This window comes from Leptonotus elevatus, chromosome 1 (genome assembly GCF_054856555.1).
Source record: "Leptonotus elevatus isolate MCC_2025b chromosome 1, RoL_Lele_1.0, whole genome shotgun sequence".
In the NCBI taxonomy this organism is placed as follows: Eukaryota; Metazoa; Chordata; class Actinopteri; order Syngnathiformes; family Syngnathidae; genus Leptonotus; species Leptonotus elevatus.
The window spans coordinates 5,374,998-5,391,682 of NC_141239.1; the positions used below are offsets into that span (position 1 = coordinate 5,374,998).

The window sequence follows — 16,685 nt, forward strand, 5'->3', positions numbered from 1 at the left end:
ACTGTTTTTAGAGTGCATTACTGTGCTAAAAAATAAAAATAAACCCTTGATTGATGACATTTCTTCCAACGGTGTGTCATGTGACACTTTTTCCAGTGCTCAGTGAGGAAAAAGTGCTGCTCTTGCATATTCAGTGCATTTTACTCATATACTTTATTGATTGTAGCTGTATTATTATTATTTTTTTAAATGTAAACCAAGATGAGGGGGGAATAAACAGTTTTTTTGTTTTTGTTTTTTGGTGAAACAAGCCTCGCTTGACAGTGCGCATGCACCCTCCACCCCATTCTGTCCGTTCCTATATATTTCCACATGGCGCCATCTCCTCCGGGCGGCTCGGCCGTGATGCGCACTCCACACACACACACACACACACACACACGAGTGGAGCCAGGCCGCACGTGACCTCCCAGTTCATGTAGCATTGCCAACGCGGGGCCGCGCGTTCGTGTTTCTCGTCCTCGTCGGGCACTGAGCCTCATGAACCTCCTCTAATGCAAATTGCAACCTCAAATGGTTCTATTATAAATCCCATTAAAGCATGGGAGAGGGAAGCATCTCGTTTCATCCTCTGTGCTGGAGCTGCGTTGGAAAGCGGACGGTCTACAACGAAGGTGAGTGCTTTGGTCGTCTGGATGCATTTGAATTTCAGGATTGTTATCAAAACATGCATAGTGTTGCTATCACTACATCAATTCTCAATGTTGATCATGTTGAATTTTGTTCCCGCTAGGAAACATGAAGACGGATATTGCCGCTGTTTAGGTTATTTGATTATCCGCGCAATCCGTCCATGGAGGAGGACTATGATGTGGACCTGGGTGAAGTGTTCATGGAAAGGGTCGGCGCGGGTCAGTGGTGGACGGACTTTGGGAAGGAGGACGGCGCAGAGGCTGACCGAGGTTTCATGGTGAACAGTCGCAGCTGGGCTGAGGAGCTTCAGGAGTGTTATAACGGTGGAAAAAGCAGACTGTCCAGCATCTTGGTGAGTTATTTTGTTTTGTTCGGATTGCGTAGATCTGATCAGAATAACATTATCCAAGCGCTGAATTGTTAGACATGCTTGAAGTAAACAACATTGGGCTGATTCAGTAACCACGCAGAATGTTGCAAATCAGGAGGGCTGAAAAGAAATTTAAATGTAATCAAAAAATATATTTTTCCCCCCCTAAATTATGAATATAGCAGTGTTTCCTACAGATTAGAAATCTACTTGGGTGGGTGGACTACGGGTCACAACACTTTTTTGTTTTTATTAAATTTTCTTGAAATATACTTGGGTGGTGGCCAGTTTACTTGGGCGGCCCGCCCAAGTATTAACATGGTGTGGGAAACGCTCTATAGGCTAATTGTGCAAAAGTATCATGATTATGTGTGTCGACATGAAACATCTATTGATACGCATTACATTACGCATCATACAATAGTTGAATAGTGCGTTTAAAATAGACTACTAAAAGATGTTAACTCATCCAGCAGAGTAAGATTACTAGGGATGTAACGATAGCTGCAATATCATGATATTGCGTATTAAAATTGACACAATGCCGTCATTAATTTTATTTAGGAATGTTTTGGCCACTGCGGCGATTATCTCATGTAAATCTGCTTCTTTCTCTTTTTTTGCAATAAGAGCTTTTAGACGGTATCATGATTTATTTTATTTTATTTTTTATTTTTATTTTTTTATTATACATCGACAACCCCCCCCACAATATCGTGATGATTATATCGTGAGGGTCATATTGGGATATTTATTGCATTGTGATGTTTGGATATCGTTATGCTTATTTATGTGCTAACAAGGTTCCTTTTCAACATTAATTACTAATTCATTGGAGTTGATATCATTTATCATTTAAAATAATCTATGAAGGGTCAACTTTCATAACGGCACATTAGCCAGTGAAAACAAATACCACCACTACAAATTCAAGATTCAATTGCTAACTTAAAGTAAAAAAAAATAAATGCCTTGTAAATTTGACAGCCACACAAGTATGTTGATAGCGAGCCGACCAAATTTGAATGATTAGAACAATCACCAAGTTTATAAAATGAATGTGCTGAAACCACACCCTGTTCAGCTGTTCAAAGCCAGCTGGGATAGGCTCCAGCACCCCACGCAACCCTTGTGAGGACAAGCGGTTAAGACAATGGATGGATGGACTTCAGTGGCTGCCTCACTATGCTATCTCACTGGGCTGTCCACAGGGCTGTCACAGGGCTTTTCCGTGCTGTGACAACACAATCTCTGTATAACATGCAGGCACTCACGGCAGAGAATGAGGCACTCTAAAGTGGCCTACGCTAGCCTGAAGCCTCAGTCCACATGCTCACTGTCAAATCTGACTTTTATTTTCCGCCTTGTCGTTGTTCTGCCTTTCTCTGTGTGACGTGCATGCACTCGCGGCTGACAACGAGGCACTCTAAAGTGTCCAAGTCAGTGGACTGAAATTAAGTTGACTGTTAAAATATAAAATAAATCACTATTGTTGTATGGATGAGGTACAGTACATACTGTAGCATATAATAAAAAAAAAAAAGGCTTTTGCCTGATGATTACTGCAAGTACCGCAAAGTATCTGGTGCTATTGTTTACAAAATGTAGTAGTTGTGTAAGTCTTCTACTTTGTAGGTTTTTACTACATGCAAGAGCCACAACTGTGTTTTAGTCTTTATGCACATGCACGCTTCATTACAGCTCAGCCTTTGCTTGTTCGAGAAACGCCTGGGATATTTATAGCTATCTGATGTAATGAAGCGGGATAGATGACTCAAAACAAAATGTTGTTTACCCAGAATGCCTTCCTATGACACAGCACTATGAGCCGTAAGTGTGTGTGTGGGGGTGTGTCGCTGCTGCTGTGATTATTTGTGTGTGCCGTAGTATCGTCTTGTCACATGGGGATCTGTGATGCGAAATGGGGTTAGAGGCTTGTCCTCATTTGGGGGAGAGGTGGGTTGAGTATAGAATAGTTTTTTCAATTTTTTTTTTTATGGTAGTAAGGTTTGCAAGGGCGGAGTCCAACCCAAGACACGCTTAGGACCGCCCCCTCATTTGAATAACATTTCGTCCTGGCATTATGGACCAAATTAAAAATAAATAAATGACTAAATAAATAAATGACTGAAAGTGGAAAAAAACTGAAATGAAAAATATAATTGAATGCAAATGTATTCATTTATGTAAGATATATATATATATATATATATATATATATATATAGCTAGATAGATGTTTTTTATTTCCATTTTCTAATTATTTTGTTTATAATTGTTTTTATTTTGAATTTTGTCAGTTTTGGTCCTCCATATAGTGATTCTTAACTCATTCACTGCCACAAACTAATAAAAAAAACATTCGGGGCGACAGGCGATTAACATTGTTAATCGTAATTAATCGCATGACTTCACTAGTTAACTCACAATTAATCACACATTTTATATCTGTTTTAAATGTACAATAAAAAAAATAGGTTTTCATACTCTTGTTAACAAAAGTGGATTTTTTTTTTAAACTAATAGAAATAGTTGAAATGAGTTTTTGACATTTATAGCCATCAATGGCAGTGAATGCATAAAACATTTTTTTTAATCTTTTTTTTATTTTTAAGAAAAGATTGGGGCGTCAGGCGATTAAAATTTGTAATCATAATTAATCGCATGACTTCACTAGTTAACTCTCAATTAATCACAAATTTTATATCTGTTCTAAATGTAGAATAAAAAAAATTCTAGGTTTTCATATTCTTTTTAACAAGTGGAAAAAATTAAAAGAAATAGTTAAAATGAATTTTTGACATCTTTAGCCGTCAATGGCAGTGAATGAGTTAACCATTGGGCCGAGCGCCATCTAGTGTGCCACAAAGTAGTTTCAGTTTTGTAACTGTGGGCCTCAAGGGCCGCAGGCAGCTATCAAGTGAGGCTTTGTACACATGTAGCAGGGTATTTTTAATACCGAATATTTCCCCCCTCCCCGTGTAGAAAAAAAATCCGTCCACATTTCCTCATTTGTAAAAAATTAAAAATAAATAAAAAAAAAACATCCACATGAACGCACACAAAAACGGAGAAGTGTGTTTTTAAGCTCATTTAGATGCATGTCAAGCTTCTAGGCGGCAGTAATTTGCCAAAAACTGCTCGACTTTGACGCCACTTCCACCATACGTCACAATCACGGACTGTCAGCACACACAAAATGTTTTTTGTTTTGTTTTTTTATTTTAAAAAAAACCCACATTTAAACAGTCAATCAGAATGAGTACATCATAAACAGAGCATAGAGGAAAACAAAGAGGATAAATACAAAATTTAAAAAAAGCTTCACTTGTCTTTTTTTAACAACTATGTAATTAAATAATATAAAAAAAAAGAGTTTATAAGCCTTAACTATTTTTAATTTAGTTAATAAAAACAATAAGTCAACATTTCTGAATGGGCCCCGGGCCACTTTTCACAGGAAAAGTTGAGCCCCAAGATAGAAAAGGTTAACAACCCCGCGGTGTAGATAAGAGTGAACTCCATTTTCCTTTTTGATCAAATTGGGTTCTTCATTTGTTGGATTATGAAGCGTTTTTCAGGACAAAGTACAATAACTAACCGATTGGAGTTCATTCGTTACTCGCTCGTTAACGCGAACACGAATAGCGAATGCCGTTTTTGTCTTGACATTTACCCAAAGTGATTATTCGAGCAATACATTGATTCGTTATCGACCTGGGTTGACGTCTCATCTAGTCAGACTGGTTACTTTGAGCCGAGGTCAGCGCACTCGCATTATTAAGCCTTGAAAAGACAACAAAGATGGAGGAACAGATAGCACATCTGGAGGAGCGCGTGGGAGCTCCTCCTTCCATCCCTCCTCCTTCCATCCCTCCTCTCCTCTCCTGCGTTTGTCTTCCCACGCTTCCCCCTCCCCCCTCCCTCCCTCCCTCCTGCAGTATATGAGAGGGTCTCCTGGGTCCGGCTCCACTGCAGTGTAGAAGGGCAGGGCGTGCTTGCGTGTTCAGTACGATGCGCTGAAGGATGGTGCACCAGGAGAAACGCGTTTACCAGGTGTGTGTCCCTTTTGTGTGCGTGCCATGTCGTGTGGAAACGTTGTCAGGTGTTACGCGATTGCCACAGCATCACTGGCGTGATGCTGTGGATGATTCCGCTATACAGAGGCGGGCGTGTTCTTTTTGTCGTCTGCGTATCGCTATCATATTCATCACATAGGACGTCTGTAAAGGCTTGTTGCGGTAAAAGTCAAATGTACTTAATATATGGGAAGTCTGACTGAGATCTTATCACACTTTTTATTCCACTAAATATGCTTGTGTGTGTGCGCGCCATAAAAAACGGCCTTGGGACATGAATCTCATTATGCAAAAAAAAAAAAGAAGGTTGCCATAGTGTCATAGGTGTCCCATTGAAGTGTTGTGTTGACATTGAGATAAATGATGGTGTTACTATATGTGGCTAAGAAATGTGTAAAATATCAATATGTTGTTCTTAGGCGTTAATTTAAAGTTCCTTTAACGCCACAATTTTCTTTTTTTTACGTGCGAGTAATGACCCCCACTTTCTTGGAAAGCCTGTACTGGGGGAATTCCAGTCGTTTAGCAGTAATAAATTTAATACTAATGCAAATTTGTGGAGACTTGGGTCAAGTTGTATTTTACAATTTTAAAAATGTGCAAAATTTCACAAGTTACTTCACGTTAAAGATTAGATTAATTTAATTTAACTAATTCACTGCCATAAATTCATAAAAATGTATATATAAAAAATTAGGAGGAACAGGCGATTATTATTTTTTTGTACGTTTAGAACAGATATATAATTTGTGATTAATCATGAGTTAACTAGTAAAGTCATGCGATTAATTACGATTAAAATTCGTAATCGCCTGACGCCTCAAATTTTTAATAATCTTTTATTTTTTGGGGGAAAAAATAATTGTAATTATTTTTTTGTTCTTTTTTAATGTTTTTTTTAAAGAAAATATTATTAAAAACTAGGAGTGTCAGGTGATTACAATTTCAAATTGTAATTAATCATATGGCTTCACTCACAATTAATCACAAATTTTATATCTGTTCTAAATGTACAATAAAAAAAATCTAGGTGTTCATACTCTTGTTAACAAAAGTGGAAAGAAATGTTAAACTAATAGAAATAGTTACAATCAATTTTTGACGTTTATAGCCGTCAATGGCAGTGCATGAGTTAATATGAAACGAAAAACGCACTGAGCTGTCGCCAATGTCTTACAAATGCAATTATGGTATCTAGTGGCAGAAAAAGGACCAACACAAATCAATATCGCATGCGTTTGTTTTTTTTTACAGTACATCTTTTTAATTTTAACTCAATTTTATGAATTATGAAATTACTGTATCATTGGCTAAAAGATGCAGCCATATTTCTCTTAATTGAACATTTTTCCCCACTTTTACGTCATCAAAAGTATGAAAACTTTACTATTGAAGTCATGCAATTAACTACAATAAAATAAAATAAAAATCGCCCGACACCCCTCGTTGTTACAATATAAAACAACACAGCAGGAGTGCATGTTGTAAATGTGGTCAGTTTCAATCAGGGCGAGGCTGAATTTGCCTCATCATTCCTTCCTGCGTTTCTATGGCATCCACCTGTCTATCCCATCATGCATTGTGAGGGCAGACACATTTGTAGGAGTCTCATGCAAGTGAGCCGCAAGCGTTGAGGCCAAAGGCTATTCCAGCTTTAGTTACCATGACAACCGTGCGGAGACAGAAGTTTGTACACGTTGTGTATGTGGCGGTGAGACACATCGCCGTGTCCGTGACATGTTTGCCCACCCGGACTTTGGCCGTTGCTTGAAAGTGCTTCTGGATCTTCACCCAGCCTAACTGCTTATGCTCGTATCTTGGGTGGAGTTGTGTTTTGTCATTTGGCCTCATTGTAAGTAACATGGCAGTGCAGAATGGCTCACGAGCTGACATGTTTTCGGAAATAGGCAGATGACAAATTGTTTTTCTTGGTTGTTTCATTTCACACTTGATGGGTTGACCTGCAAACAGGCCTTATCCTAATGTTTAGCATCAATATGTATTAGGGGTGGGAATCTTTGAATGTCTCACAATTCGATTTGATTTTTGGGTCTGCGATTCGATTCAGAATCGATTTTCAATTAGGAACGACTTTTGATTCAAAATGATTTGATTGACAATGATTTTTGCTTCAATCTATAGATATGCAAGGAATTGTAATGATCTACTCCAGTCTGACTCGCTAATGCTAATTAGCGCGCTACTTGCGGCACTTTTATCACTCAAAAGAACGGCTCCACGCTGAAAAAAAAAAAAACTTTTATTGGAATAACTTGATCGTGATTTTTTCTTTCTACTCTCAAATGTGGCTACAACTTAACAGTGTATTAGACCGCGTGGAACCATACTGCCCCTCAGTGGCCAAACCGGGTACAACATGAACAGCGCTCCAAATAAAGGCACACACAGACAAAGGCAAGACAGTATAAAATCATTTAAATAAAATAGATTTTGGGACATTTAAAATCGATTCAGAATCGTACTAAATGAGAATACTTCATTCCTGATTACCATAAGAAATGAAAAAAAAAGGCTCAAACATTAAAATTAGACCTTCGTTACTATTAACCTGACTAATTTCAGGGCGGTGCTCGTCGTTAGCCCGTCTATGGCATTTTGCATTGTTTGTTAGCGTTAAACCAGATGGACTTTTTTCACACAAAGCTATGTGGTTATTCGAAACACACAACATGCAATTGTTTGTTTTATGCTCACTTTGATAGCAAAACTGAACTGGGAGCAACTTTAAACAGTTTGAAGCCTCTTTTTTTCTAAAGCATTGATCACTCTGTGCCAAATTGCTGCTTGTTCTGAAGTGAACTCAGTTTAGTTCACTGCCAACAAATATCTTCATTCTTCATGTCTGAAATTTTTGCTTATAAATCAAAGCAAAAAATAAAAAATGGCTGAACAACCTTGTGCAAGTCTGGGTCATGGGGAGGAGTTACATTTCTAGTTTGGATCTCTCTTGAGCTGAAAACGTTTGAATAAACTCTGATCTATTACTATTATTTGCTATAACAGCCGCACATCCATTCATCCATTTTGTATAGCACTTGTCGCCATTAGTTTCGAAGGCGAGCAGAAGCCAATCCCAGCTGACTTTGGGGGAGGGGCTTGTTGTACACCCTCGATTTCTCGCCAGCCATTGCAGAAATTAATCATGAATTAATTAAGACATTAATCACATGATTTAATTAGTTAATGATTCATGTCTTAATGTCTTAATTAAATCATGTGATTAATGTCTTAATTATTTTACATTATTTAATTAATTAATGATTGTCTTAATGAATTAACTCATTCACTGCCATTGACGGTTATAGACGTCAAAACTTAATTGTAACTTTTTGAAAACCTAGAATTTTTTTTATTGTATTAGAACATATATAAAAATTGGGATTAATCGTGAGTTAACTAGTGAAGTCATGTGATTAATTACGATTACAAATTTGAATCGCCTGATGCCCCTAATTTTTAATAATCTTTCCTTAAATTATTTTTTTTTAAAATCTTTTTATTTTTAAGAAAAGTTTATTCAAAATTAGGGGCATCAGCCAATTAAAATGTGTAATCGTAATTAATCGCATGACTTACCTAGTTAAAAATGTCATCAATCTACCAACAATACGTGTATCCGGAATGTCATCCCACATGCAGTACATTTGTTTCCTTAATTGCATTTTTCCTTGTTTTTGTGACAGGCCCAGCGAAATGAGAGAGAATCTATTAGGCAGAAACTTGCCCTGGGCAGTTTCTATGACGACGAGCCAGTCATCTTCACCAGCTGCAGCAAGAACGACCTTTCTTCTCGGTGGGGTTTTTGAACGCAGCGTGTGAAGTATTGCTTTCTTTTATATTCTGACCGCCAACTGACGCGTTTGATCTCGCCATCTATTTTCGACGCTGGCTGACGTTCCCTCCCTCTATCGTCATGGATATTTAATTACGCTTGCCGCTCTTTCGATTTCTTACAAAGGCGGCTCGACTCGACTGAATAGTTTATGAATGCGCGCAAGGAGGCCTAAAGATTCAATTTGTATTTAATCGAATGGTCTCATTATGTTCTGTCTCTGGGCTGCCTTTCGTATTTTAAATCTTTGGTATATCTGCAATTGGTCTGATATTGACAGCAGCAGCATATTATCCAAAATCAAAACATCGCCATATCAAAATCATCTCAAGGCGCCTTATGGTGATTGTCACTCCCGTCATCACAAACCTTTTCGTCTCGTCTCGATCCTCCTGCCAGGTTCCACAGTGGAGTCAACCTGCAGGTGTGCTTCGTCAACGACAGCAGCAGCGACAAAGACAGCGATGCCGAGGACAGCAGGACGGAAACCAGTCTGGACACGCCCTTGTCACCCGTGGTACGCACAGCGAGACTGTCGTTGGTTCGCCGTTTGATTACTTTGTAGGTTTCTTTATTTAACTCCCAAAGGTAAGAGTTGACCAGTGGTTCAAATGGAGCCTTAGCCCACGGCACTGCTTCAGGCTTGGGGTTAGACACAAATCAATCACACAAATAAGATTCCAATGGGTGATCTAAAGGTGTCAAGGAAGCAGGAAAGTATGCAGGACCAAAAATGCCCCAATTAAAAAAAAATTGAGAAATAAATAAAAGTGAAAATTTTAACGGATATAAAAATATAATTAACAAACTAAATAGAACAAAATAAAATAATATATAAATTGACATAAAAACAAAAACAAATAAATAACTAAAAATAAAAAATGACTCAAAAAATACAAATAAATACGGAATGATGGTACGGGCAGAGTCCGACATAGACTGAAATGTCGATCAACCAAGAGGTGAATAGGTCAACCCAAGGCACACTTAAGACCGCTCCCTCATTTGAATAACATTTCATGACGAATTTCATGCTGACGGCGTCAGCAGCATGAAATAAATAAATATGAGAGCACAGCGTTTTTAGTTAGTGATTGACATTTAATTCTATTTATATATTTATTTATTTCCACATTTATTTGCATATAGTATTTAAGGTTTATTTTTTGAATTTCGTTTTTTTTAACTTATTTGTTTATATCTATATTTTGTTTGTATTTCCATTTATATTTAATTTATATGTACATTATTTGATTTTTATTTATATTTTCTTATATCTGTTTTATTTTCACTTTTTTTATTTTTATTTTGGCATTTTTGGTCCTCCATAGGTTTCCTCACGACAAGATTGACCAATTATCCACCTTCACTCTTCCACACCAGCGGTTCTCAAACTGGGGCTCCTGGACTCCCCCCCTGGGTCCATGAGCTGTATTTTCGGGGTCCTATTTATAAAAAACAAACAAAAAAAACACACCTACGTATGGGGACCAGCGTGTCATTAAAATACTAAACCACTTATCCTTAAGGGTTCAGTTGACCCGAAAGGTTAAAATGTGTAACCAGCATGTTATACGTTCATCGTGACAATAATCCTAATGCTCCTCCTTTCAGAGCAAGCAGAGCTCGTCGCTATCCGATCGAGACACGGCGGAAGAGGACTCGGATCCGCTGGATGACTGTGGCGGGTTTTGGCGGGTGCAGCGGAGGCTCCAGGAGGAGGCCCGGGTGGCCCTGGCCCTAGCCAGACCCATGGCTCGTATGCAGGTGGAGGTGGAGAGGCAGATCCAGCAGCACAGACGCTCGCCTGTGGCAGATCTGGTCAGTCAGTAATCACAATTGATTCTAGAGTGTAAAGCAGCGCTTCTCAAACTTTTTGCAAACTAAAAAAAAAAAAAAAACACATTAGTTCAACGTTTTTGTTTTTGTGGATTCACACAGCTTCCCCATCTTCCTCACATCAGCGAGGGTTTGATGAAGAGGAATCTGAGGCGAGGTGACATGAGGGATATGAGTCTTGGGCAGCTTCAAGTCATCACAAACGATATGCACTCGCAGATCCAGAGTAAGTAGATCATCAGACTCGCGTCATTGTCTTTTTTTTTTTTTTTGCTTTTGGGTACATTGGTACAAGAAGTAATCGAAGGAATTTCAAAACCGTTACCATATATTTGTAATTTAGCTTTTCAAACTGGTACATTCCCACTCAAAATGAAAATAGCCAAAGTCAACCCACTGCACATAACTGGGAACAAACATCACCTCAATAATTACAGACTTATTTCCTTCCTTCCTTCCTTTAAAAAAAAAAATACTAGAAAAACTGTTTAATTATCGTTTGGATGCATTTATAGAAAAGCGCAAATTACTCTCTGACAGCCAAGATGGTTCCAGAGCGGGCAGATCAACATCACTGGCAATAACAGAAGCGATTGAAGAAAGAACAAATGCATCATCATCAAAACTTTTGATCATCAAAAGTATGCTATTGGGATATTTATTGATGTCAAGAAAGCAGTATGTGAAGCTCGGTGATCTATCTTGGACCATTGTATGTGGTGTGCCCCAAGGGTCTGTTTTTGGCCCCAAATTGTTTATTTTGTATATCAATGACATTTGTAAGGTATCAGATGTTCTGAAACTGGTTTTGTTTGCGGATGACACCAATATTTTTTGCTCTGGGGAAAATGTAAATGAGTTATTGAATGAAATCACTGAAGGAATAGAAAATATGAAAAATCTGGTTTGACAGAAACAAGCCATCGTTATATTTACATAAAACAAAATTCATGCTGTTTGCGAATTGCAGAACAAATGTACAAATACAAATAAAGATTGATGGGGTGCAGATCGACAAGGTTCAAGAAAATACATTTTTGGGTGTCATAATAGATGAGAAAATTAGTTGGAAGTCGCACATTAAACACATACATACATACCAAATTATCAAAAAGCATTGCAGTATTGAATAAAGTCAAACATCTTGTACTGTTCCATAATTCTGCCATATTTTAGAATCGGGGTAATAATTACATAAGTTCAATTAGTTCAATAATAACTTTACAAAAAAGGGCAATAAGAATATCTGGATCATACACACTCACTATTTTTACAGTCAAAACTCTTAAAATGTGTTGATATAGTCTGTTTTCAGACAACACGGATTATGTATAAAGTTAAAAATATGTTACCACAAAATATTTTTTTAAAAATTGGAGAGAAAGAGGGGGGCTATAAATTAAGAGGGAAATACAATCTAAAAATTAACATCATTCGAACAAACAGGAGAAGGTTCTGTTTATCATTCTGTGGGGTGAAATTATGGAACGGTCCATGTGAGATTTTTATTTGTTTTAATTTTTTACCATTAATGTAAACCAACTCATTCACTGCCATTGACGGCTATAGACGTAAAAAAATAGCTAAACATTTTTTCCACTTTTGTTAACAAGAGTATGAAATCCTCGATTATAATTTTTTTATTGTACACTTAGAACAGATATAAAATTTGTGATTAATCGTGAGTTAACTAGTGAAGTCATGCGATTAATTACAATTTAAAAAAAATATTGTCTGACCCCTAATTTTTTTATCTTTTCTTCTTTTTTTAATTAGCGGCATCAGGTGATTAAAATGTTTTAATTGTAATTAATCACTTGACTTCACTAGTTAACTCAAGATTAATCAGGAATTTTATATCTGTTCTAAATGTACAATCCATTTTTTTTTTAAAGGTTTTCATGCTCTTGTTAACAAGAAATAGTTCTAAGGAATTTTTTACGTCTATAGTCGTCAATGGCAGTGAATAAGTTAAGAAAATAAGTAGAAGAGGGGATTTAATAAGTCTTGCGACTTCTTCCCACTCCCTTTTGAACATGGAAAATCGTTGTTACGTGTGCTTTGTTGAATTTAGCTGGTTTTGTTTAGTTTTTATTCATTTTCATGATCACTTAAACTCAAATCTCAAACTCAAACATTGGTAACTTTGACCAAGATCTAGTTTACATTGCACAGCACGGTGCGGTAGTGGATAAGCACGTCTGCTTCACAGTTCTGAGTGTACATTCCAGGTCTAAACGAGGAGCTGGTGCAGCTGCTGCTGCTTCGGGACGAGCAGCATGTTGAGCAGGATGCCATGCTGGTGGACGTCGAGGACCTCACCAGGTGAACTCACTCTGTCCAGTGTCCACTTCCTCTGCCAATGTATTTAAAAAAAAAAAGCAGTGGTGGGACTTAATCTTAATAGAGTTAAATAGGAAATCAAGTCAAGAATCGTATTTACAATGTGTTCTATGTGCCCCCACTAACTTAAATACTGCATCCGGATTAATATTGCGTTTGTGTAATATAATTTAAGAAGCAAAATATACACGTTTTTAATCAGTGTCAGGGGGCGGCCATTTTTGCTACTTTCTGTCGACCGAAAATGACATCACAGTTCCAAAGGGCTCAGGTAACAACCATCACGGCTTACCTGTTTTCTGAGACATTCACAAGCTGAGCTGTGATGTCATTTTCAGTCAACAGCAAGTGGCAGTACAAGGCAAAATGGCCGCCTCCTGATATGGATAAAAACAGGTGGATATAACTGCTTCATTCAAGTTCCATAAATGCAATATTAATAAGAATATTGTGTTTAGACTACTTGGGGCACAGAGATAATGTGGTAGGGAAACATTTTTACTCGACTTCCTCTTTAATACCACCACCGTTAGGTCGCCATTTTAGAAATCAACCACGCTGTACATAACTGTGACCCATACTGTACATCGTCAGTAGTTACTTATCTAAAAACATAAAAAATGTAAATAAAATACATTATACTAACAATAGATTTATTAAATGTAGAATCAGGATTACTATTTAAAAAAAAAAAAAAGAAGAAGAAAGGAAAGCTGCTAGCGATTGCGCTATTAAGAAGCTATCATGACCTGAAAAAAATAGAGGAAACATTGTGTAACTTTTGCGCTCTCGCTGCGCAGTTCAGCAAAATCTACGATCTGTAGCCTGCTGATGTAGTAATAATAATGCATCAAATTTGTATCGTGCTCATTGCAGAACAGAACACAGCTTTCGAGAACGAGCTAGCGAGGAGAGCTAGCTATGGCTAGTTAGCAGGCTCAACAATGAAACACTGGTTATATGTGGTCTGCCCGTGAATCACCCACATGACCTCACAGCATTACAGTATTTAGATTCATCGTAGATATAATGCAACATAATTTTCCCACAATCCAATGCAAAATATTGATGCATTTTGGGCCAGAGCTTAAAATAGTATACGCTGAAAGGCTAAGACGTTGCGAGATAATTTGCTAGTGAACATAGCATGTTATTTCTCCATAATGTGCTTTCACTTATTTCTATATTGGACAGTATTTATTTTAACCACAGCCCGATAATAAAAATATGATAAATATAAATTTGTTTTGGCGTTGTAATGGATTAATAGATAACTTATTCATTTCACTGGGAAACATTAACTTTTAATTGCGAACATTTCTTTTTCAAGCGGGGTCACAAAATGAATTTAATTCGTAATCCGAGGTGAATAGTTTATATTTCATCTGCCAGAACTATTGATTCTGAAGGCCCTGAGCAGATTCGATTAATTTAAAGGCTGAAATCTGATTGGCAAAAAAAATCTAACAGAATTGCTATTAAATGAAGAGAACTGAACTCATTCACTGCCAGCCCAGTAAAAATCGATCTTTTGACGTCTATAGCCGTCAATGGCAACAAATGAGTTAATACGATTTCATGGGGAAAAAATACCTACATTTCCAACCTCAATTGTAATAATTACTTCTCGGCGGCCCACCACTGATGAATCCACATTTACTGTACTTGCTTTTTCTTTTTGTCTTGTCCCAGACATGCTCAGAGTCATCAGCGTCACCAGGCTGAGAAAGCAAACGCAAAATAAATTCCCGTGTGTCCATCTGCACGCCATTCGACGTCGTACCCACTCATTGGATTGTCACTTGTGTTGCCACGGAAACCCCATCTGTGCTGTCTGTGGAGAAAAGAAGAGGCCATATCGTGTTTGTACTGCTGGATTAAGCATGGCATATTTCAAAGAGTTAAGGGAATCTTCGTGATATAATTCCATCACAAAAGCAACTTTGCCAATTTATGGGTTTTTGCAAGGTAGATTTTTTTTTTTTTTAGAAGGATACAGGGAGCACTTGCACACTTTGTTTTTTATTTGTCTGTCATGGTTAAAACTGGAATTCACTGTTGCAATAGAAATGTAGTCTCCAGCCTCGCTTCATTGCTGTAGCACTACTGAAAAATCCCGAAGACCCACCACTGGATGTACGACAATTGCTGCTATAGTGCACACTTTCATTGTACTTTTTGAGCTTTCTCTTTGCACATTTACATTGCGTACAACACATGGACGATATGAACGGTATTTTGTAGGAGTAGAAAAAGCATCATGAACTGCCTCAAAAGGTTTTTGTTGTTGTTGTTTTTTTGTGAAGTTTGATTTACTAAAAACTGAACAACTAAATCCCAGACTAAACATACAGGTATATCTATTTTATGTCTATTTTATGTGATACAAAGGTTTATGGGGGAAAAAATATGTCTATTAAATAAATAGAACTTATTGCTCATTGTCAGTGTGTCCTTTTAGCATAAAGTCAACTTTGTTTTTCGATTGTATGCTATGTGGATACATGTCCTGTATAATGACTGTAAAGATGTGGAATAATAAACATTTTAAGTGTGTGGTTTGACTGATTCTTGTCACTCAACTGGATTTGGTAGCAAGCACCACCTAGTGAGGTTTTTCATTAATTGCATGTGACCCAACAAAATTGCTACTTAAAAAAAAAAAAACTAATTTTTTTTGTATTAAAAACAAAAACAAAAAGTTGTTTTGTATTAGATAACTGAAATTCCAATAGTTGTCTCGTTTTAATTTCCTTGTGAGAATTATTTTAATTTCAAATTGTGATGAAATGAAACAACAATTTTCCTGGTTTGTTTTCCAGGCAAAAGCAATACAATACGCTGTGGAAATTCAGCGTTGCATTGTGGAAATAGCAGAAATGCCCCGGATGTTCGGAATTGTCAATATGAAAATGAAGTAGATCAAATATGTGCATTAAAAAAACAAAACATTTTACTTCCTATAAAGTAGCATGTTTGTTCAAAGTGTGTTAAGAGTACCACTACGCGAAAGAATCACTGAATTATTAATTCAACTAACTGAATAGGAATGTATCACCAGCGAAATGTGAGAGAACACTGTAATAATTTAGAGATGTTTATTTTGAAACACTACACTATTTGTCATTGTGGTGCTACTTCAAATCTTTATTTGACAGACATAGTAACTCGCAGCTGATGTGATGCATACAGGTTATAGCTAAGCTAATTCTCAACTCCAATCCCCAGTTTAGCTCTTCCACAACATTGCAGTATAAAATGTAAAATATACATAAATTAAAAGGCCCCCCAAACACACACACATTTCAAAATCAATAATCCAAGATTGCACTAACAGTATATGACATAAAACCTACAGTAAGTAATACCAGAAAATATATATATATATTTTTTAAACCACCCTATTTAGAGGTGAGTACAGTTTTAATTTTGGAAGCAAACATATTAAAATAATATGGATTTTATTTCTGATGGCAGTGTGTTCCAGAGTTTACAACTCTTATAAGAGAAGGACGACTGTCCCAAAGTTGTCATGCAGAACCACAGAACCGGAAATGACCTCAAATATC

General features: G+C 37.1%; 1 protein-coding gene across 2 annotated transcripts; it reads left to right on the plus strand.

Annotated features, from left to right (window-relative positions):
* Window positions 1-382: 382 nt before the first annotated feature.
* On the plus strand, window positions 383-15,672 carry LOC147180485 (schwannomin-interacting protein 1). Of its 2 annotated transcripts, XM_086090343.1 has the most exons (8): window positions 383-614; window positions 734-985; window positions 8,786-8,895; window positions 9,334-9,451; window positions 10,549-10,755; window positions 10,876-10,999; window positions 13,005-13,098; window positions 14,809-15,672. In XM_086090343.1, the coding sequence occupies exons 2-8, from the start codon at window positions 794-796 to the stop codon at window positions 14,858-14,860; spliced, it is 897 nt and encodes a 298-aa protein (XP_085946469.1). In that variant the 5' UTR covers window positions 383-614; window positions 734-793; the 3' UTR covers window positions 14,861-15,672. The 2 variants fall into 2 exon arrangements, with proteins under 2 accessions (XP_085946469.1, XP_085946471.1); XM_086090345.1 differs by lacking the exons at window positions 383-614; window positions 734-985 and adding an exon at window positions 4,923-5,058.
* The last annotated feature ends 1,013 nt before the right edge of the window (window positions 15,673-16,685 follow it).